The 24,448-nt window shown below is 43.1% G+C and overlaps 2 protein-coding genes across 2 annotated transcripts in view; one reads left to right on the top strand and one right to left on the bottom strand.

Moving 5' to 3' along the window:
• Positions 1-7,554, bottom strand: part of SLC66A1 (solute carrier family 66 member 1) — a 32,414-nt gene extending 24,860 nt beyond the window's left edge. The window contains exons 1-2 of the mRNA XM_033922519.1: positions 7,359-7,554; positions 1,804-1,933 (exon numbers count right to left, since the gene is read on the bottom strand). The gene's annotated coding sequence lies outside the window, so the exon portion shown is untranslated. The remainder of the gene's footprint in view (positions 1-1,803; positions 1,934-7,358) is intronic.
• Positions 7,555-13,209: 5,655 nt separating this feature from the next.
• Positions 13,210-24,361, top strand: AKR7A2 (aldo-keto reductase family 7 member A2). Its single transcript, XM_033922517.1, has 7 exons — positions 13,210-13,535; positions 15,269-15,456; positions 16,013-16,117; positions 18,682-18,778; positions 21,713-21,812; positions 22,205-22,334; positions 23,909-24,361. The coding sequence occupies exons 1-7, from the start codon at positions 13,247-13,249 to the stop codon at positions 24,068-24,070; spliced, it is 1,071 nt and encodes a 356-aa protein (XP_033778408.1). The 5' UTR covers positions 13,210-13,246; the 3' UTR covers positions 24,071-24,361.
• The last annotated feature ends 87 nt before the right edge of the window (positions 24,362-24,448 follow it).

The following is a 24,448-nucleotide window of genomic DNA, read 5'->3' as shown; positions in this document are numbered from 1 at the left end:
AAAGCATTTCCCTTAGTCCCAAATATGGGGACGGTATATAGAAAACCTCCAACCAAAGAACTGCTTTGGCCACCCTCCTCCACATTAAGCGCCATAAACTAACTTGTCATTGATTTATTTCATTCCATTTCCCCCAAAGAGCTCAGAATGGGCTACAGGTTAAATGTACATAATATACAGTTTACAGCAGGGGTGTCTAACCTATTGGCTTCCCTGGGCCGCATTGGCCGAAAAAAAATGTTTCTGGGTCCGCACAAATGCTGCAGCAAGACAGAGGAGGGAGCCGGTAAGAAGGTAAACACCCGGGGGCAGCAGAGGAAAACACTGCATCGCCCTCGACCGGGACCGCATAAAATGGGGCCGCAGTTTGGACCTGGTTTACAGGTTACAATTTGCCACAGTTACTACAGTGCAAGTTTTCCAGTACAAGTTTTATCCTAATTGATATACATAGAGAGTTTATAGATTGGATTTGCCATAGTTACAGTGCAAGATTTTTCAATATAAGTTTTCCTAATGTGACACATACTGGGTTCTGGTACCAATATACACTTCTTTGTAATCTATCGGTCATAGGCGGGGGAGTTAGATGAAGAGGTCTGTTTTTATTGCTTTCCTAAAGTTGAGGAGTCCTTCAAGGGATCTGCTCTACGGGGGCAGTCGATTCCAGTGGCTCAGTATGAACTGGGAGTAGGAACGTCATTTGGCAGTTTCCAGTTGAAGGGCATGACCAGGAGGCGTATTTCATCCTGGGAGTGGAGGGACCTGTTCGGCATGTACAGATGAAGCTTAGCTGTCACGTAGTCCGGCACCACTATCACTAGGCCCTTGAAGACACATCATTTGGCTACAGGCAGCCAGTGAGCCGAAGCTAGAGCCTGGGAGACAGGGTCGCAGGTACAGAGGTTTTTTAAAAGCCTGATTGCCGCATTTTGTACATCCTGGAGATGTCGCTGTGAGACCATCGAATAGCGCGTTGCAGTAGTCCATGTGGGAGGGGACTAAGGCATTGAGTAAGATGGGTGAAGTCAGAAAGGTAGTTCCTTAATTTTCAGAGTTGTGGCAGGTAGTAAAATGAGGAAGATACCACATGAGAGATCTGGTCGGAAAGTGATAGGTTGGAGTCAAGGAGTACTCGGTATAAATGCACAGGACGCAGGCCTCTTTCAATTGAAATGAAGTTCTGAACAAAAATGAATCATAGGATGAAGGTAAAAGGAAATAGATTCGGGAATAAAGTAAGGAAATATTTCTTGATGGAGATGGACGTGGATTCATGGAAGAGACTTCTACCAGAGATGGTGAAAATGAGGGCTGTATCTGAATTGAAGAGTTGAGGATTTTTGAGGGAGAGGAAAGGATTGCTGAGTTTAGTAGCTGATGTGAATGGGCGTAATGGATATGTCATAATGCCTATCTGCCATCATTTTCTCTGTTTCTTAAAGTCAGCTGGTGCAGCAATAGAACAAAGACTCACTAAGGAAACAAGAGCATCAATCCCCTCTTTTCATCTTACCTGGCTGTCTTCCTTTGTCTCAGGTACTTAGCTACACTTGAATAGCCCTCTACATTTGATCACACAGCTGGGTTATGAGGAAGCAGGGTACACCAAGCTTTTAGAACCTGCAAAATCCCACCACTTAAGGGATAAGATCCCTTCCAAGCACTTAACATTGAGCTAATATTACACACTATGTCACAGCTTCAGAAAAGGGCCCGACCTCTGCCCTAAAACTCAGGAACATCCATCCCATGCCTTGAAAAGTCCACTTCATTACAACAAAAAAGAATCAACATATGTACCTGGAGAGGTAGCTGATGGCAGAGGAATGCACCAATAAAGTTACAGGAATCTCCAGCAAGCCATCCCAGCAAGAACCAGATGGACAGAGCTCGGTCCATGTTGCCTGATTTACAGGATCGCCAGCACTGGCTGTAGAAAAGAAAGCAAAAAGGCCATGAAATATGTTCGCACTGAACACGTGTACTAGATCCTAAGAGGGGGCTTGATACAGAAAGCTCTAGAAGTGCTCAGAGATCTTGGGTGCCCATAGAGGGAATGCAGAGGATTAAGATTAGAATACATTAATTTAGCACTGGAATTATCCCTAGTTCCTAGTCTGCAAGCTTCTGTTGTCTGTCGGGAAAAGGGAGTGAGAAGAGGATAACAAGACTTAAGAAGATGACAAGAATCTGTAAACAAAAGCTGTACATGCAGACAAGCAAAGTTCTCCTCACGCCACTGTGCTCAATAAGAACACAAACAGAGATGGCAAGCATCTGACAGGGGGTTTTCAACCAGGTTTTCAGGATATCCTCAATTAATATTCTGTGGATAGATTAGCACACATATGCTCTTAAGACAAGCTTAAATATTTTATTTAAGCATTTATATACCACTTATAACCTAAGTGGTTTACATTCAGGTACTGATGCATTGTTTGCTATCTGTTCTGGTAGGCTCGCACACTTTCTAATGTACCTGGGGCAATGGGGGATTAAGCGACTTGCCCAGGGTCACAAGGAGCAGTGTGGGATTTGAACCCACAACCTCAGGATGCTGAGGCTGTGGCTCTAACCACTGCACCACAAACTCCCCACAGGAGTGTATCTCTTGGCTGATTACCCTGAAAATCAAATCTGTTTAGAGCCCTTACGGACCATAGCAACAGAATTCAGTTTTACAAGAGAAAGTTTACGCAAAAGAGAGGGCCTGAATAAAAGGAGCCTTTGAGTACACACTGGGCAACATAGATACTGAAATTAGAATTCCTATGAGCGTCGGAGCAGTTACCGCTGCTGCCGGCGCTAAAACCCGCACTATGCATTAGTAAACGAGGGGGTAAGAATGTTATAATTCCTCCGTATTGCTCAATGGTGCGATCTCACCTTGAGTTTTGCATTGAGTTCTGGTCTCCTTATCTCAAAAAAGATATAGCGGCACTAGAAAATGTTCAAAGAAGAGCAGCCTCAGTTCAATGTGCGGCGGCTGCTAAGAAAGCAAATAGAATGTTAGAAATTATCAGGAAAGGAATGGAAAATGAAGATAAAAATGTTATAATGCCCTTGTATCACTCTATGGTAACGGCTGCACCTCGGATACTGTGTGTAGTTCTGGTTGCCATAACTCAAAAAAGATATAGCGGAATTAGAAAATGTACAGAGAAGGGGGACAAAAAATGATAACAGGGATGGAACGACTTCCCTATGAGGAAAGGCTAAAGTGGCTAGGGCTCTTTAGCTTGGAGAAGAGACAACTAAGGGATGATATGATAGAGATCTATAAAATAATGAGTGGAGTGGAACGCTTGTTCACTCTTTCCAAAAATACTAGGACTAGGGGACATACGATGAAACTACAAAGTAGTAGATTTAAAACAAACCAGAGAAAATGTTTCTTCACACAACATATAATTAAACTCTAGAATTCATTGCTGGAGAATGTGGTGAAATGAGTTAGCTTAGCGGGGTTTTAAAAAGGTTTGGATAATTTCCTAAAAGAGAAGTCCATAGGCCAGTGTTTCACAAACTTTCCAGCCAGCGACACAATACATCCGGCCCAGCTGGAAGGCACCCAGAAGTGCGTGGAGGCCCATCTGGCTGCGACCTGGTTCGGTGGAGGGATCCAGGAGGTGCAGAGAGAGGAGGAGAGTCATCTGTGCCGGTTGACTTTCTACCGGATGTGCCTCTTGCAGCGAAAGGCATGTCCTGTAGGCAGTCAGCCAGGGTGGATGACTCTTCTCCTTGCTTGTCGCGAAACACCTGAAATCTCAGGAGGCACACAGTTTACGCTACACTGCCATAGGCCTTTATTGAGATGGCTTGGGAAAATCCGCTGCTTATTCCTAGGATAAGCAGCATACAATCTGTTTTACTACTTGGGATCTAGCTAGATACTTGGGACCTTCGGTCTATCCCACCAGTATGGCAATTCTTAAGTTCTTAGTACCCCCCATGTAGATCTTGTGAAGCCAGCATAGGAGAGCTGCCACATTGTACATTCTAAAGTCAGGCAATTTTAATCATCCCTGGTCCCGTGTGAGTGTCAGTTTTGCAAAGGATTCTATCATACTCCTATAAAGACTTTCTTCTTGTGACATACCCAAATATAGCTAATGCAGATGTTGCCTAAGAGTTTTCGAAACATTTCCATCTTTAACAAGGCTATCCTAACCTAACAAAGAAATTGGAAGACCTCTCCATCTAAGACAAGGCTGATAAACTTCTTGGAGTTTGTCCCCTCTGAAGGCAAAAGGCAGGTACAATCAGAAGAAAAAAAATCTCTAGTAAAGAGACACAGCAGGCATGCCCTTCATAGATAACCCCTAAAATCCTTCACGCCCTGTCCCTTCAAACATACACACATGCAAAGTAGCCAACACACACACCACAATCACACAACCACACATTTATGCTATCCCCACAAAAAAAAGCATATTCACAGAATAACCCCCCCCCCCACATCTACCTCCTCTCAATAAACCTTACCTCCCCCAAACACACACACTTTCTACAGCAAAGTAACTATAAAAACAGCTGAAACAAAACTAGATTCTGATAAGTGCAGACATATATATTAAGTTAAACAGGCAAAAAGCCCTGTCTGCAGTGCCCAAGCTAAGAGCAATAACAGTTCCGTCAAGGTCTTACAGATTGCCAATGTAGAGCTATGTGTTGGCACACTCATAGTTCTGTCCCTCTATATCAAGATCCGGACAGTAGAGTAAACGTAGCACGAGGGCAACAGCCTCCAGACATCCTAACAGCCTATTAGAGGAGACATTCCACAAACATTTTCAAATCTGCCACCGAAGTAAAAAACAAAAGCCCCTATAGCACGCCCCACCACCCAATCATTGCACATGTGAGCAATATTTAAATGCATTCTCTAATGAGGGTGATTGAATTAATCAAATTAATCCAAAATAATATTAAAGTGAAAAACTTATCTTGATGATTTAAAGGGTTCCTTTAAAGGTTTTTTTCCTCTGAGGTCTCTAAATATTTTTAATGGATCAGTGTCAGGTCATGAATATTAAGAACAGAGTAAAATGAACATAAGATGCCATTTGGAAAAAATTTAAAAAAGAAAAATTTACTATGTCAGGATCTGGCGTTTTTATAGCTATATAAGATGTTTATAGTTATAAAAGATTTTGATAGTTTAAATAGCAGTTGGAAGCTGAGGTTGGTTATAACAAAGAAAAGGTTGTATATCATTCTGGATTATATCTTTTGCATTTTTTTAAATCTTTTGAGCCAGTCCTGTTTATTTCAGTCCTGTATGCATCCCAGGGAGAAGCTGACTCAAGTTTGGCGAAACAGGTACCGTCGAGATTGGACTGATGAAAAAACCTTAAGATAAGTTTGGAGGCTTTTTATTTTGAAGTCAGCCATCATTACTAAATGTACATCTGATTATATTCCAGCGCAACTTTATTCATGAGACAGAAAAGGATTTATTGAAAACAAAGTAGGGTCCGAGGATTGTTCATTTTGAAATTATTATTTAAATTAAAATGTAAAAATATTAAAAAATAATAATATACACATAATAGAGTGTTTTGAAAATATGAGGGTTTTTTTTTTAGGATCAGTGATTGAAATCTGGAACTGATAAGTCTCAGACTTAAATCCTTTAGTATTTCATCAGTTTCTGAGATCCTTTTTCCTCTCATATATGACCTAACACCTTTTACTTATTATTGGAAGCCAGAATTTTCTTGGAGCTTGCTCTTTCTCCCCATGCACCAACATTACTCCCTCTCTCTTCTTCATGCATGTCTCCTTCTCCTCCACCATATGCAGGATATCTCCCTATCACCCCTTTCTACCTCTGCTGCATCTCTCCCTTCCTCTCCTCCATCACAGCTCCACCAGTTCTTCATCTCTCCCCCCTGTGCAGCAGCTTTTCATCCCTCCTGTTCCCCTGTACAGCACCTCCCCCCACCCCTCTTTGGGCCTCTTCAAGTAGCAGCAGTGGTGGCGGTGACCAGCTTGGCTGAGACAGCGCAGTGAACAGACTTCTTGTGGCCTGCTCACCAGAGCTTCCCTCTGCTGCTTCATCAGTGACATCATCAGTGACGCGGCAAAGGGAAGGCCCCGGTGTGGCAGGTCAGGAGAAGCGTGTTCACCGCGCTGACTCTACCATGCCGGTCACCGCCACTACTGCTGCTACTTTAGGAGGCTCAGAGGTATGTCAGGAGTTAGAACTCACTGAATCAGCGAGTTCGATTTTTTTTTTTAGAAAGTGAATCGATTCGATTTGAATTGATTCACTGAGGCGAATCAGTAAATTGATTTGAATTGGTGAATAGGGCAGCACTACTTTGCAATGCCACCATTATGAAACTTGAGCTGACACACTATTCATATCTGGCTACAGCTGGCCCTAGAACATAAAATCGTGAGTGGTGTTGAAATCAATGCCTGCACTTACACTAATGCATTTTTAAGCTTGAATACTAACACAGCTATTATAAAAGAAGTTTGAAAACCTCCAATGAACTGAGATCTCAGCTTCTTGCACATGCAAACAGTGGTAGGTTTCCTGTATCCTCTACATTACATTACATTAGGGACTTCTATTCCGCCTATACCTTGCAGTTCAAGTCGGATTACAAAAGAGCTAACTGGACATTTCCAGTGAAGTTACAACAGTTTTGGGGTTGGTTTTTTTTTTTGTTTGTTTGTTTTTCTTTGGTTACAAGGGAGGAGAGGTACCTGGATTAATTCTACCCAGGTAGAGGCAAAAAGATACAGATGCATTTAAGATAGACAAGTGAGAAAAGTCCTCTTCATGTACAGACGGCAAAAAGATCTCAGAATAACCCCTTATGATGCATTAATACTGCACTGCTCAGAATTGAATGAACCTATGAAAACTTTAGTGTAAAGTGTGCCCACTTGAATTCCAAGTCAACAAGAACACAAAATGCCTGCTCTTTGTTGTTTCACTAATGTTCCTATACAGAAGGATGTAAAGTGCATCTTAAAGGCGCAATCCTGTTGCAAGTTGGTGATATGGTATAAAACCATACATCAAGTATGAGCACAAGTATCTTCCAAAGCAAGCCACTGAATCAAACTGTGTCTTCATTTCAGTCCTGTGCTCTGTCTGCCCTTTCTTGCAGGTCAAATCCTCCTCTGGTTTCTGGTTCTTAGTTCCCCACTAGAACAGTCAGAAAAGTGATGGAAATGGTGTGGAACCTAGTGAAGAGGTTTGGTCAGTATTGCTCTGCTATAGGGAAGCCCTGGGTGCAATCCTTTTGAGCTCTGACGTCACGGGCTCAGCAGGGGCCGATCAGCTGAGCTCTGACGTCAGGGGCTCAGCCAGCGGACCGATCGGGGGTACTCACGAAATGTTAGCGGCTGTGAAGCAGAAGACGGCGAGCAGCCCCATTAAAACGCTCATCATGTCTCGCCAGTCCAGGGCACATTCGTACAGCACTTTCCTGATCCAGCCAGACCCGTTCACGCACTTTCCTACCGATAAAGCCGAGGGCAGAAACCAGGCCATGGCGGAGGCTCTGTCGGCAGCCGGCCGGTCTGTCTCTCTGCACCGGGATCCTACTGTGACACGCCCCTGCCCTCTTACGTAATAAGAGAACCACTTTCTCCGTGGAATTCTGCCCACTTGCAGCCAAGGCGCCCAGGACTGGTGGGCGAATTGGCAGAGTTTGCAGGGCACCGAGGCGCTCAGTTCGAGCTTCAGCTCTGCAGAATTCTCATCGGTAGCAGCATCGGCAAACAAGCCAAAAAACACAACCACCACTAACTAAAGGGAAAGACGCCTTTATAGTGGAGTGGCTGAACCAGCAGGTCTCAGGTAAAAATCATAAAAAGAAATAATAATAAAAGTAGTTAATAAACATATAAATTCACAAGAAAAGAAAGCACTGGCTCTAAAACATAAAACAGGGAAGGGGTAAAACGCGGATCTAAACCCGCATGTCCTTAAAAATCTGAGGTCCGTGCCACCTATAGTTAGTTTCTGGCTCTGACAGACCTCGGTGACATTGTAGCGCTGACGGATCCTAATACTTTTCCCTCCCTATGCTGAGACGGATCCGTCAGAGCTAAATTGTCACCGAGTTCCATCAGAGCCAGAAACTAACTACAAGCGGCACGGACCTCAGATTTATAAGGACGTGCGGGTTTAGATCCACGAGGTCCGTGTTTTACCCCTTCCCCATAAAACATGAAACAGAGTGGGGGTAAATGGAAAATACTCGGACTGGAAGAGTGTCACCAGCTGGGCGCCGCAGGGCTCGGTGCTTGGACCCGTACTCTTCAACATCTTTCTAAATGATCTGGACATCGGTACGACGAGTGAGGTGATTAAATTTGTGGATGAGACAAAGTTATTCAGAGTAGTGAAGACGCAGGGGGATTGCAAAGATCTGCAACGTGACATAATCAGGCTCGAGGAATGGGTATTGACATGGCAGATAAGTGTAAAGTGATGCATGTCGGTAGCAAAAATCTCATGCACGAATACAGGATGTCCGGGGCGGTACTTGAAGAAGGAAAGAGGCTTTGGAGTTCTGATCGACAAGTCGATGAAGCCGTCTGCACAGCCCAGCCCCCACAAGAACCTCGTGTTTCCTTTCCCGAGCTCCCAATGTGATGACATCACGCTGACATCCGCACTTGCACAGAGGCCCTCCAGACACGGTCCCAAGCTTAGGGCCTTCCAAAACCTGGACAAACTGTCGACAAATATCTTCCTACTTGGGGCCATGACACCAATAACATTTCATGGCATTTATTCTTACTAGAAAACCTGGCCTTGGTCACATGTGCAGAACACAGATAAACCCTATGCAAATACAGGACCACAAACTAAAAATCCTAATAGAGACAAACAAAAGCCTAAGATGCCAGACTCTGCATGCAGTACAACACCAGAGAAATAGAAAAAACAGTGCAAAATATAGACAACAGGTGTAAATTCTGAAAACTGACACATTTCAATCACTAAATTGAAAATAAAATAATTTTTCCTTCCTTGGTTGTCTGGTGAGTTTAACCTCTGGTTGCACTTCCTTCTGTCTGTGCTCTTAACTGTGTTTCCGGGGCCTTCTTATCCAATTGCTGTTTTTCTCTCCTTCATTTCCTGCCCTACATCCATCTTTGGCGTTAACTTTTAACATTCAACTTTCTTCCATTTTTCTGCTTCCTCCTCATATCTATCTACTTTTCCATGTCTTCCCTTCACATCTATCCATGTAAGAACATAAGAACATAAGCATCGCCTCTGCCGAGTCAGACCATAGGTCCATCGCGCTCAGCAGTCTACTCCTGTGACGTGGTAGACTTAGGAGTAACATCATCAAACCAAGGGCTGGTTGTTTTTTGTTTTTTTTTTAATAAGTGATAAATTAACCAAACCACTTTTTCTACACCTACAGTGTCACAAACTCTAAATATCATGCTATCAAATATGGCTAATCTATTGTCTGAGCTGGTCACACAGCACTCCAGCTTCCCATACCAACTTTCCCGAGTAATGAATAAACTGTGAGGATGAAGTTATCATAAATAGGCTATAAGCTCAGTACATAGAACCTCTTATAACATATGTGTTATTTCAGGTCCTTATCCTGAATTGATACAGGAATGTTTATCATTCCTTCATATAATCATCTACGTCGATCCTCCATCCCACCCTTAAATCTCCCTAACTATTTTATTTGACTATAATTAAGGTTAAAAGCACTGATTTTATATTTTATTCTCTTTTTAGTCCTCAAAATACTAGAACGAGTGAAGGAAAAAATATATATATAAAAAATGTAGTCACTATAATCAGTAAAAGCAGCAGCAACACATCTAGATGGCCATTTGCCAGAGCCAACGTTGGTAGATATTCGAGAATGACAGGTTCATAGTCAAATGCGCGCAAGACAAAAGTGCAAAGACAATTGAGCGCAACGACAATTGCGCGCAAGACAGCTGAGTGTGAAACATTTGAGCGCAACGACAATTGCACGCAAGACAACTGAGCGCAAGACAATAGCATGCAGGACTTTATAGCGCAAGACAATAGCACGCTGGACTTTTCTTGCGCGCAATTGTGGTTGCGCTCAATTGTGGTTGTGCTCAGTTGTCTTTGCGCAATTGTCCGCGTGCTTTTGTCTTGCACGCATTTGACTTGCCACCGACTGACAAGGGGACAAATTTTCCCCCGTCCCCGCGGGAACTAATTTTCCCGTCCCCACAAGTTCTTTTCCTGTCCCTGCCCCATTCCTGCAAGCTCTGCAAGTCTCAAACGCTTTAAAATCATAAATGTTCACGGCTTGTGCAGTTATAGGAATGGGACAGTGACAAAAGTCATGGGGACGAGACGGGGAAACTGAGTTCCTGCGGGGACGGAGACAAATTTGTCACTGTGTCATTCGCTAGTAGGTATCTCCATAAATACTTCGGAGTAACGCCCGGAATAGACAAAACCAGTGACGCTCACCCTGACGACGCCACCGCTTTCTAGTTGCTCTTTATTATAATAACATTTTATTGAAGGAATCAAATAAATATACAATAATATGATACAAAAAGATATTCATTACAATTAAATTCATAATAAAACATTTGCATACATATTTTACCATTCCTCTAAAATATCTATAATAATAAAACGCTAAGCGCGCATGCGTACTCTTAACGCCGTGTTGTCTGATCTGTAGTTCCATGGCCGGCAGAGTGCGCATGCGTGCTTACCATGCATCTCTCTGTCTCGCAGCAGGCTTGCTGGCTCCAGCCAAAGTTCATTTTTTTGTTCAAATCCTCCGCCGTGGCCCCTCTATTGAACCTCACCAGAGTAGGAGAAGACTTCCGACTCTGGCGGGGATCGAGAGAGGAGACGCAGCGTCGGCTTTGAACTAAAAAATGAACTTTGGCTGGCTGGAGCCGGCAAGCCCACTGCGAGACAGAGACATGGCTCTCTTACTGCCCCCGCATTTTCTTCCCGCGGTCCCGACTACAAACCTGCCGATTCCAGCAGCGTGTGCAGCACTCTACACACGCTGCTTCGGGGCCTTCTACTGCCCTGATTTGCTCTGCCATGTCTCTGATGATAAATTTCTAAGGTGCTCTTTAAAAGCCTTATTCCATCTTAATAATGCTTTGAATGATGTTCTAGCCTTTTAGAATGAACTTTTTAACAGACCTCAGAACCACCACTCCTCCATCCCACCTGAGTGTTATAACGGGGAGTTGCCAGTGGTGAACTCCTCACCGGTCTATACAATTTACATAGTGTGCAATTCTTACAAATAATGAATGATTAGAGGTGGATAGCGGCGGTGTTGGTTAGAACCCTGACGAAACTTCCATGAAACATGTCGGGTCTCACCGCTAGTCCACAATGAGAACTGAAAGTTCACCATTACTAAGATAAGTAAAACTTAGGTTTAAAAACGATAAGAATTGCACACTATGTAAATTGTATAGACCGGTGAGGAGTTCACCACTGGCAACTCCCCATTATAACACTCAGGTGGGACGGAGGAGTGGTGGTTCTGAGGTCTATAAAAAAGTTCATTCTAAAAGGCTAGAACATCATTCAAAGCATTATTAAGATGGAATAAGGCTTTTGAAGAGCACCTTAGAAATTTATTTAAAACGGGATGCTGTCTTGTCTAAGGTAACATTTGGTCATACATCAATATGTCTCCGATGATGTCATCAGGGACGTGCCAGAGTAAATCAGGGCAGTAGAAGGCCCCGAAGCAGCGTGTGTAGAGTGCTGCACACGTTGATGGAATTGGCAGGTTTGTTGGGACCACGGGAAGGGAAGAGGGGAGGTAGGGGAAACGCTGCTGCTGCACAGGGAAATGGAGGGGGAGGGAATTCTGCTGTGGCTGCTGCACAGGGAACTGGGGGGAAAGAAATGCTGCTGCATAGGAGGCAGGGAGAGAGACAGATAGATAGAAAGAAAGACAGACAGCGGGAGGAAGGGAGACAGAAAGAAAAGAAGAAAGACACAGGGGCAGGGAGAGACACAGAAAGACAGACAAAGGGGGCCAGGGAGAGAGATACAGACAGAAAGAAAGACAGCAGGAGGGAAAGAGAGACAAAAATAAAGACAGACAGACATATATTCTAGCACCTGTTAATGTAACGGGCTAAAATACTAGTATTTTTATATATCTAATCTATTTTTTTCCTATATCCCCCCTTATTACTTTAGATTGTTTTTTGTTTTACTTTATAACATTTTATTGAAGAAATGCAATAGATACATAATAATATAACACAGTAAAATAGTCATTACATTTAAATTGACCATATTAACTTCTAATAAATGTTTATCATTCCTTCAAAATAAATTTTTTAAACAGGACTTATTCATATATTTTGTTTAGAATTATAGGAGTTTGTTTGAGCACAATTAATTTATAACATTTTTGAGCTCAATTAAACAATGTTTTACTATGAATTCAACTGCAAAGAACATCCTCCTACATCACATTTTTCATTTGCATAAACATTTTATCATTCTTTCAACATATATTTTAATATATCTAAACTATTTTTCCCTATATCTCCTCTTATTACTTCATATATATATATATCAAAATCATTCCAATTTTCCTCCCTACCCTAGAATGAAAGGTGACATAAAAAACATGTTTTTTAAATAATATTATATTATAATAAATGAATTAAACAGAAATACATTTCAAGTAATTTAACATATTAAAATCATCATTTATTAGAAGTTAATATGGTCAATTTAAATGTAATGACTATTTTACTGTGTTATATTATTATGTATCTATTGCATTTCTTCAATAAAATGTTATAAAATAAAAATAAAAATCATCATTCCTATTTCCCTTCCTACCTTAGAATGAAAGGTGACATGAAATACCAAATAAATAAAAATATTTAAAACATTTACCTAAATTTAATATAAAGTATTAAGAATCATACTTCTTGCTTTCGAGGATAATTTTTGTATATAAGGGTCCCAGATTTTTTAGGAAATTTACGAAGCTCCCAAACCTCAAATAAAATTAAACGATATTGCAATATGTATTTATGCCTTTTGAAAAAGAATACGTCTATCCTGTCCAAAAACCCTCGAGCATTTCCCGTCCCGGCTCCTGTCGCTTTGAAACGGGGCTCGAGACACGTTCGTTGGCGCCCATGGCTAGCGGCCGTCCAGCCCCGCCCCCTCCGTCTCGCGCCTCCCTCGTGCTGCGCGCGCGCGAGGGGCGGGGCGAGGCGGCCGCCCGTCATGTTGTGCGTTCGCGGGGTTCTCTCGCGGTCGGTGCCGGCGGTTGGTCTCTCGGCTCGCACCCCTCGCTCTCGCGCCCCTCGCTCTCGCGCCATGGCCCAGCACACTCGCCCGCTTCCCGCCACCGTGCTGGGCACGATGGAGTTCGGGCGGCGCACGGGGCCGGACGTCAGCGGCGAGCTGTGCCGCGAGTTCCTGGCCCGCGGCCACTCGCTGGTGGACACGGCGTTCATGTACTCGGACGGCGAGTCGGAGCGCATCCTGGGCGAGCTAGCGCTGGGCGAGCAAGGTAAACCCCTTCCCGGGCTTCGAGTTGCTGTCCTAGGGAGGGGGGGGGGCGGTCCTGGTCTGCGCCCCCCCCCCTTCCTCTTGCTTAAGCGCGTGCACGGAAAGCAGGGAGACAGTCAGAATTAGAAATGCATGCATGCACGCACCAGGGGGCAAACCAGGACCTGGGACGTTTGCAGAGGTGGTTGTATCCATTTGAAATCTCGGTTCCAGAGTCCATTTGAAAACTTGGTTATTCATTTACCAAATCTAGGTGCGCGCTAAATGCTAAGGCATCCATTTTATTCTGTGGGCGCCTTAGCATTTAGCGCGCCTTAATAAAAGGATCCCCCTAGTGTATTTGCAAGCTCTGCTGTAAATCCATTGGTGTGAGTAGACCCCTGTGTGAGTCTCTCGTGGATGAGCAGTTCTTAGCATGGTAGCACCAGTGCCTGGAATCAGCTGCTCATGTTGATTTGTACATATTTTTTTATGGAAAGGGTGGTAGATGCAAGGAAAAGTCTCCTGGAGGAGGTGGTGGTAATGGATACTGTGTCTGAATTCAAGAGGGCCTGGGATAGGCACGTGGGATCTCTCAGAGAGAGAAAGAGATAATGGTTACTGTGGATGGGCAGACTAGATGGGCCATTTGGCCTTTATCGACCATCATGTTTCTATAACCATAAAGCTCTATGACCTCACAATGCACGTGTAAAGAGCCTTAGCCTATAGGAAGAGGAGATGCAAATGTTAAGAGCCTTAGCCAATAGGAAGAGGAGGAGATAGTGGATGCTGCAGATGGGCTATTTGGCCTTTATTTGCCATCATGTTTCTATAACCATAAAGTTCTATGACTTCACAATGCAGGTGTAAAGAGCCTTAGCCTATAGGAAGAGGAGATGCAAATGTTAAGAGTCTTAGCCAATAGGGAGAGGAGGAGATAGTGGATGCTGCGGATGGGCCATGTGGCCTTTATCTGCCATCAGGTTACAATGTTTCTAGAACCATAAAGTTCTATGACCTCACATTGCAGGTGTAAAGAGCCTTAGCCTATAGGAAGAGGAGATGCAAATGTTAAGAGCCTTAGCCAATAGGAAGAGGAGGAGATAGTGGATGCTGCAGATGGGCTATTTGGCCTTTATTTGCCATCATGTTTCTATAACCATAAAACTCTATGACCTCACAATGTAGGTGTAAAGAGCCTTAGCCTATAGGAAGAGGAGATGCAAATGTTAAGAGCCTTAGCCAATAGGGAGAGGAGGAGATAGTGGATGCTGCGGATGGGCCATTTGGCCTTTATCTGCCATCATGTTTCTATAACCATAAAGCTTTATGATCTCACAATGCAGATGTAAAGAGCCTTAGCCTATAGGAAGAGGCGATTCAAATGTTAAGAGCCTTAACCAATAGAGAGAGGAGGAGACAGTGGATGCTGTGGATGGGCCATTTGGCTTTTATCTGTCATCATGCTTATATATACCAGTAGGCACTTTTACTAGTGCTAATGCAGTCATTGCCATGGCATATGCCCATCTGGTCAGGCCTTCGTAACCTTCATGACAGCAGTAATAGGTTGCACAGATACAGAACCTATGATTACCTGCCAATCCTGCATGTGCTGTAGAAGTTCTAAACATGGTCCACTAGTGTAGTATATACTGGAGCAAAACCAGCATTTTTTGACAATTAGTGTTAAAATTTGTGTTCTCTGTCATGCTGATTGTATACTCAAATTTTGTTGTGTTTTCTGGAAAGTGAAAATGGCTACTAAGGCAAATCCATTGGAAGGAAAAACACTGAAGGCGGAAAGCGTCCGGTCCCAGCTGGAAACATCTCTCAAGCGTCTTAAGACTTCAAGTGTAGACCTCTTCTACCTTCATATGCCTGACCATGAGAACCCTATTGAGGAGACACTGCGAGCCTGCCAGGAACTGTACAAAGAGGTAAGAAGCTCCCTTAAAAGATTTAGGGAGACCTTCCTGCTGTTTGTGTCTGTGACAGGTCATTGCTATCCAGAATTAACCAAATCCACTTGAGAGAACATTGAATTTTTGACATATGTCTAGAATGAGTTTTCCTCTTCACCATCCCCAGCTGAATCAGCTACTGAGTACAGTGTCTCATTTAGGACCCTCCCAGTTGCTCGGGGGTGTTTGTGTCATTTTCAACATTATCGCCCTGGTCGAGGGGCGGCCTCTTTTCCTTCTGCTGGGCCTTCCAGGGTAATGGTGAGCTATTACTCATCAGTGAACTGTGCCGGTCCGGAGAGACTAAAAGAAAGAAAATTAGCAGGTAAGAACCTAATTTCTCCTTTCCAGAGTCCTGAAGCAAATTACATCACATAATACGCATATCTCATCTCCTCCCTATCTCTTCTCCCACAAACTCCCTCCCTTGATGTGACTTGTGACCTGCTAGTGGACAGCGTTTCCTATGGGGGAGACTTCATATGAAAAGTAATTAAGAAGCTTTCAATTTATTTTTTTTTTTCTTCTTTAGGGAAAGTTTAAGGAGCTGGGTCTTTCAAATTATGCTTCCTGGGAGGTGGCAGAGATCTATCACATCTGCAAGAAGAATAAGTGGGTGCTTCCTTCGGTGTATCAGGTGAGTTGTTAGTGGTGGCAAAGCCATGATTTCTTTTTTTTTTCTTTTGTTTGGTGAGGCCTGAGGTTAGCATGGGTGAACCTAAGAACAGAAGAATAGCCTTACTGGGTCAGACAAATGGTCCATCTAGCCCAGTATTGCGTCTTCACAGAGTACCTGGCAAAAACCCACATAGCAGCATTCCATGCCAGTGATCCAGGGCAAGCAGTGGCTTCCCCATTTCTTTCTCAACAGCAGACTACGGACTTTTCCTCCAGGAACTTGTCCAAATCTTTTTAAAACCAGCTACATTAACCGCTCTTACCACATCCTCTGGTGACGCATTCCTGAGTTGAACTATTTTCTGAGTGAAAAAAAGATTTCCTCTTATTGGTTTTAAAAGTATTAATCTGTAACTTTGCATGTGTCCTAGTCTTTGTAAATCTTGATGCAGTGAAAAATTGATCCACTTGTACCCATTCTACATCACTCAAGATTTTGTAGACTTCAATCATATCTACCCTCAGCCATCTAATTTCCAAGCTGAAGATCCCTAGCCTCTTTAATATTTCCTTATACGAGAGGAGTTTCACCCCCCCCCCCCTTTATCATCTTGGTCACTCTTCTTTGAACCTTTTCTAGTGCTGCTATGCCCTTTTTTTTGAGAAAAGGAGACCAGAACTTAACGCAATACTCAAGGTGAGGTTGCACCATTGATCGATACAGAGGAATTATAACATTCTTAACTGTATAAATCAAAAAACCTGCCCTCAAATGACAGGTTTAATTTTAATACATAAATTTCACTATTCAGATACACAGTATGTATATTTATTGCCAATTCTCCCACTCAGCCTACTAACAAAACTTTTCTGTCAACATGACTGACACTGGAATGTGATTGACAGTGATAGTGACCTGAAAGGTGATCAAAATCTTATATTTTGAGGATAGGTTTTCCTAAACAAAATAAATATAGTGGTTAGCACTGTTTTGTTTATTTAAAATTATTAATTTCATGCAATTAGAAGAACATAAGCAATGCCTCTGCTGGGTCAGACCTGAGGTCCATCGTGCCCAGCAGTCCGCTCACGTGGCGGCCCAACAGGTCATGGACCTGTGTAGTAATCCTCTATCTATACCCCTCTATCCCCTTTTCCAACAGGAAATTGTCCAATCCTTTCTTGAACCCCAGTACCGTACTCTGCCCTATTACATCCTCTGGAAGCGCATTCCAGGTGTCCACCACACGTTGGGTAGAGAAGAACTTCCTAGCATTCATTTTGAATCTGTCCCCTTTCAACTTTTCTGAATACCCTCTTATTCTTTTATTTTTCGAAAGTTTGAAGAATCTGTCTCTCTCTACTCTCTCTATGCCCTTCATGATCTTGTAAGTTTCTATCTTATCCCCTCTAAGTCTCCTCTTCTCCAGAGAAAAGAGTCCCAGTTTCTCCAATCTCTCAGCGTATGAAAGGTTTTCCATCCCTTTTATCAGACGTGTCGCTCTCCTCTGAACCCTCTCGAGTATCGCCATATCCTTCTTAAGATACGGCGATCAATATTGGACGCAGTACTCCAGATGTGGATGCACCATTGCCTGATACAACGGCAGGATAACTTATTTCGTTCTGGTTGTAATACCCTTCTTGATTATAGCATTCTATTTGCTCTCTTAGTGGCCGCTGCGCACTGTGCCGTCGGCTTCATTGTCATGTCCACCATTACCCCCAAGTCCCTTTCTTGGGTACTCTCATTCAATAACATCCCTCCCATCGTATAGCTGTACCTCGGGTTTCTGCTTTCCACATGTAGCATTTTACATTTCTCAACTTTGAACTTCAGCTAAGATTATAGCATCATAAAGGGCTTCTTGCAGAGCCGTGGTGGTGATTCCCCCAGGGCAAATGCACCGAAGCCCATTCAGTCCTATGGACCTCTGCATTTGCCGCGGGAGGGGTCGTTGTCGTGGCTTTGTAAAAGAGGCCTCAAGTAGAGTGTGGTACAGTGGTTAAAGCGACAGCCCCGGGTACATTAGTTAGAATGTGAGCCCACTGGACAGACGGGGAAAAATACTGAGTACCTGAATGAATTCATGTAAACCGTTCTGAGCTCCCTTGGGAGAACAGTATAGAAAATTGAATAAATAAATAGTGTGAAATGGTTCAGCCTCTGATAACCAGAGCTGGTATTGTGACATCATAATGCCTCATTCCACCAATTCCTTAGAGCCAACTTCATCAGTGATGTCAGAATGGCTTTTGTGACATCATAATGCCTCATTCCACCAATTCCTTAGAGCCAACTCCATCAGTGATGTCAGAATGGCTTGATTGTCCTAAACTTGGCTCACTTTTACTAGTTTGATTTCTAGAGTGGTGCAGTGGTTAAAGCTACAGCTTCAGCACCCTGAGATTTGGGTTCAAACCCACGCTGCTCCTTGCGACCCTGGGCAAGTCATATAAATAAATACTCCATTGATGTGTGAATGCAGAGATCCAGATGGGGTGGGACAGATGCTCTCACTATAATTTGGACATCTATAGATTTTTAATTTTTTTTTTCTCTAATCATTCCTTATCTTCTAGGGAATGTACAATGCCACCACCCGGCAGGTGGAGACGGAGCTCTTACCTTGCCTGCGTCACTTTGGGATGAGATTTTATGCTTACAATCCTTTGGCTGGTATGTGCTTTGGTTAGAGGAAGGTGGGGAATGTAGTGGTGGTTGTACCCAAAAATAAATGTCTTGGTGGCTGTATTCAAGTAGAAGTTTGGTACAGCTTAGAACATTAGTACTAGAACTTGCAACGGAAGGAGCATGGAGGATTCTTATTAGTCCTGAGGTCATTCAGGAACCAGCAGGAAGTTTCCCTTTAGCTACTATTGAGGTTGCTTTTCCACCATTAGGCCACTGGGGCTGGTAGCTATGGGGTGTCTTGCTTGAAGCTTCTGTTCTTATGCCAATAGTACCATCAGCTATTGTTGAAAGCGTGTGTATGGAACAAAGGCCTAGGCAAGACAAATCATGGGCTGCATACGAAGGGGTTTCGTAAGGCGGAAGTCATTATGCCATTGTATAGATCCATGGTGAGGCCCCACCTGGAGTACTGTGTGCAATTCTGGAGGCCGCATTATCGCAAGGATGTGCTGAGACTGGAGTCGGTGCAAAGAATGGCCACCCGGATGGTCTCGGGACTCAAGGATCTACCATACGAAAAACGGCTTGGCAGCTATACTCGCTCGAGGAGCGCAGAGAGAGGGGGGACATGATCGAGACGTTCAAGTATCTTACGGGCCGCATCGAGGCGGAGGAAGATATCTTCTTTTTCAAGGGTCCCACGACAACAAGAGGGCATCCGTTGAAAATCAGGGGCGGGAAACTACGAGGTGACACCAGGAAATTCTTTTTCACTGAAAGAGTGGTTGATCGCTGGAATAGTCTTCCACTACAGGTGATTGAGGCCAGCAGCGTGCCTGATTTTAAGGCCAAATGGGATCGGCACATGGGATCTATTCACAGGGCAAAGGTAGGGGAGGGACATTAAGGTGGGCAGACTAGATGGGCCGTGGGCCCTTATCTGCCGTCTATTTCTATGTTTCTATCACTAAACTTACCTTCCCCATCTGATCCGTAGGCGATCTGTGACTGGGTGACCGATTCTCTACCAGTCTTTATTTAAATTAACCTGATCGGAGGCACGCCCCACACCGACCCATGCACAGACCATCTTGCCTGTAGCAGTGGTCTGCGCATGCGCTTGCTTTCCGCACAGGGAGGAGGGGGTTAATGGATCAAAACACGCTGCAAGGGGGTGCTTGGCCAGAGGTAAAGCGAGCAATGGACTCCTATGCCTGGTCGTAAGGATTTTGGGGCACCTGTCAAGTAAATGTTAGTGCAGCCCTGCTTTTAACCTGTGGGTTAAAAACAGGCTCGCAGAGGGGCAGGGCGGAAGAGAGCAGGGTGCTTTTTTTGATGATTTCAGGGTGGCAGAGAGCAGGACAGTTGGTAAGGACATGAGTGACTGGTCCTCAGCAGTTGCTTCTTTTTTGATCGGCCAGCCCAGTTGGTGCTCCTGAATTTGTTTTGTGAATCACTGCCTTCCTACTTTTGGAGGCCCTTCTCATTTGCATGTGCGGATCAGGAGGAAGGTTAGTGAATCGGGTCTGGGTTGCAAACTGGTCGGGACACGATCGGTGGGCTTTGTATCTTAAATTAGAGAGGGGAAGGGTGGGGGTGATTTTTGAATGCTTGTATAGTAAAACTTTGGTTTGCGAGCATAATTCTTTCCAGGAGCATGCTTGTAATCCAAAGCACTCGTATATCAAAGTGAATTTCCCCATAGGAAATAATGGAAACTCCACAACCCAAAAACTTTAATACAAAATATTATACGTATTTGTATTCCAAGACCTCGCTTATTTAGAACAGTCACTAGACTCCCGCAGCATCGGCTCAGTTGTGATGTGTGTATACTGTATGTACTTGTATTGCAAGACATTGCTTGTATATCATGTTAAAATTTAATCAAATGTTTTGCTTATCTTGCAAAACACTTACAAACCAAGTTACTTGCAATCCAAAGTTTAACTGTATTTCTTGAATTGATGTCAATAAAAACTAAGAGGTATTTCAATAGATAAGCTTTTTGCTTACATGTGGTTCTCTGCAGAGATTTTGCTGCCAAGTGTGTGTGTGTGACCAGGTTTGCATAGGAGCCAGCTCTTGCTAAGCTCAGCACAAATTCCTTATCCTGCTAGATGAGTCCAGACTGCCAGACATTTCACTTTGGCAACAGATGAATGCAGAGATCCTGAACTTTTCAGTGACTTCGCCAGTGTAAGGAGAGCTGCAGCCTGAGGACTTGCCAGTATTTATCTGCCTCTAGCAGGTGGAGCAGATCAGACTGGGACAGCAAGATTCTTTAGAGGCTTTGCTCCTTGGGATACGGTCTACAGCCTGTGATCCCCCAGTGTTGAGCCTCTTGGGAACAGTATCTCCAAATGGGTTATTTTGTACATAAATAAAAACTGGTTACCTATTGCAAAAAAATGAGCCCCACATTAAGGTTTTCTCCACTTTTTTGATTGCACATTAATGTGGGGCTCTGGGCTATAACATTTTGCAATAGGTTTTTATTTGTTTATAATAGTACATTTTGGGTTACTACCTACCTTAAGAGAGTTAATTTTGTAAAACCATAGACATCAGTGAACCTCACTTTAAGCCCCAGGGTATGTGGAGTTCGATCTCAGGCTGTCATTTACAGCTATTGCATGCTATAGCACTTGCATCGTACCAAAGAGATTCCTTCTGAAGTTCATTAGATGTGATGTATAGACTTCAATATTTTTAATCAAACTTGCAACTTTAGATACAATGGGGGATAATATGTTTTTGCCACATTTTCTTTGGGGGAGGGGAGGGTTTAAGGATCTTCTTTCCCTCCACCCAATTCAGAAACTAGTTGCTTAGAACAGACAACTCCATAATCTGTGTAATTTTCTTTCATCAAGCAGTTGTTGCACCCATAGCTTGTATGGAGAAAAGACCAAAACCATTTTGTTTCAAGTTTGTGAGTGTGTTCATCTTGAGCCTGACATGATCTCTTCTCTGTAGGAGGACTATTGACAGGGAAATACATCTATACAGACAAGGACAAAAGTCAACCCACTAGCAGGTTTTTTGGGAACAACTGGGCTCAGGTGTACCGGAACAGGTGAGTTGTTATTTCTTTTCCAGGCTTTGCCAGTTTACACAACTTAAGTTGAAGTCCTGCTAGAGAACTTCTTATTAGGTATTAGTTGCAGAGTTAAACATTTTCACTTGTAATTGTGCAGCAGGCAGGGAGTAACTCTGCCCTTATCAGTGGATTACTTGTGTTTATAAATGAAAGAAACAAAATGTACACCAAATAAAACTGAGAGTAGATTATCCCTTAACAGCCTTAAATAACTGAAGACTATTCAAATGCAGGCAACAGTCCATATGTAAAGATAAGGGCCAGGTCAGAGATGCACGCATCCTGGAGATGAATGTGTGGCTATGTGGATGTGCAGGAGAGCGGCTTGTTTTCCTGTCCTAGTTGGTTATTGCCTTTTTCTCCTGTAGATACTGGAAGGAAAACCAGTTTGAGGCCATTGACCTCATACAGCAAGCACTGGTAGAAGCTTATGGGGCTAACAAACCCAGCATGACTTCTGCTGCTCTTCGCTGGATGTATCACCACTCCAAACTGCAGGTATGTCACTACTGGTTCACTGTAGAAAATGGGAAATGCAACATGATACAGTGAACACAAGTATTTGATGCTTCTGCTGAAAATCAAGAGTGAAGAAGGCAGCACCTTGCATTTAAACAGTACTTAGCTGGCTTTAGTGCTCTGCATTTTGGGGCCAGATCCAAGTTTTAGTAAATAAAGAAGGAAGCTACCACTCTGGACTACTGTTAATTCAAGTTATTAGTAATTAAGTCTTGCTGCATATGCTAAAAATTTTTACCACATGCATGTGCTAACTGTATTCCACATTACAACAAGAGTGAAGGTTTCTTGCCTGTTGGAGGTTTAACAGGAAACCGCTGTGACATTGCTGAAAGTCTTCTCCCACTGCTGCCATCTTTGATACACTCAAAACAGTCTCTGATTGGTATAGTCTATCAGTTAAACCTCCTTGGTTTCTAATAGGCTATTCTTGGATGAATCAATATGGTGACAAGTGCTGCCTCTGGTTTCACATCAGGTAATAGGTCACACCCCTTCCCACTGCCTTTTACTTAAACCTCCTTGGGGGTATGTCAGCCCCTCAAAGCTGTATCCCATATATACACAGGAAGTTTAATTTCAATGGCTGGGTCTGAAGAGCAAAAGTACAGATCTCCAAAGATTATTGAAATGTAAATAAAAACACACACACTGAAGTATCCATCTGCTACTTAATTATAAAACCTCAGAATGGGTTACAACTATCTTAATTGATAATCACAATTTAAGTCCATCTGTATGTGATCTTACTGTGTTTCTATAAAGACATCAATGTGAAAGTGACAGGATGAAACCTGGAAGTTTAGGATCAAGGTGCTGTAGATAATATTCCTTCTTTTATAAATGTTCTTTATTATACTAAAGGATGACTATCAACTATACTACAAAAATAATGTAGCAAAATCCAGATGTGTGAATATACTAAGGACCCAAAACAGCTTTTACCTGCCTCAGGAGACTGTATCCTGTGCTGCACCATATAAAATCGTATAAATTGAATAAAAGCCAGGCTGATACGTACAATAGTGGATTAATCTCATGCTGCAATGTGTACATACAGCATTGTGTCAGGGGCACTGAATTTTATGAGCTAAGAAGGTTGACCACAAATTGAAAAGAAATAAAAACAAATAGTCCCCTAAAAATGGGTTGTGGTACCAAATGTCTTAATTCGCCTCCCCCCCAACTTCGATAGCTGTTGTATTATACAGTTAACTGACTGGTCCTGTAGTAGTTTTTCCTTGCAAAGAAATCTCCCCTTCTGTACCATAAGCAAATATTTCTTAATTTTATTTCCTTACTGCATGGAGTTAGCTAAAAAATAATAATTGGAGACTCTCACCATGGTTGCATGGCTGCAGTTACTGTTCATTTACATATGCCTCTACAATTGTAGCTGCTGCCTATTGAAGTTTAAAGGGTTTCTTTGTGTGCTGCTGTGTTTATTTTTTGACAAGTAAGACTAGAATTTCTTATTCATCTTTGCTAACTGAAGAGTGGTTTCCTTGTATGCATTGATAACATGCCTATTTTCCTTTTCCTCCAATGCCCAGGCCAAGTGTGGAGATGCAGTGATCATTGGCATGTCAAGCATGGAGCAGCTCTTGCAGAACCTGGATGCTGCTGAGGAAGGGCCTCTGCTCTCTGCTGTGGTGGATGCCTTTGATAAAGCCTGGTATCTTACAGCAGCTGACTGCCCCAATTACTTTCGCTAAGCCATATGGTAGATGACATAATGAAGGGCAAGTACCAAGCTGCTTAGACCAAAACAAACTGGTATCTTTTCAAAGATTTTCAGGTTTGAATAATGTGTTTTGATTAGGGCCTGCAGTCTGCTGCAGGTGAAAGGAAAACATTGTTGGTGAGGCCTGGCCTGTTTTCAGAATCATTAGACTTTTTACCATGAACAGCTTGAAGAGCAAACAAACCATTTCAAGAGATCATACACTCACAACCTCTATGGTCCAGGGGTTTATTTTGCATAATAAAAATAGTTTTCTAATTTTTTCCTTTGTGTATGTGTGTTTTTGGGAAGGAGGGTGATAGAGTAAAGGAAGCTAAGGGCTAATCCTAAATGTTAATTCCCCACCTGA

Source organism: Geotrypetes seraphini, chromosome 15 (genome assembly GCF_902459505.1).
Source record: "Geotrypetes seraphini chromosome 15, aGeoSer1.1, whole genome shotgun sequence".
NCBI classification, from domain to species: domain Eukaryota; kingdom Metazoa; phylum Chordata; class Amphibia; order Gymnophiona; family Dermophiidae; genus Geotrypetes; species Geotrypetes seraphini.
This window is presented reverse-complemented; position numbering and strand designations above follow the sequence as displayed.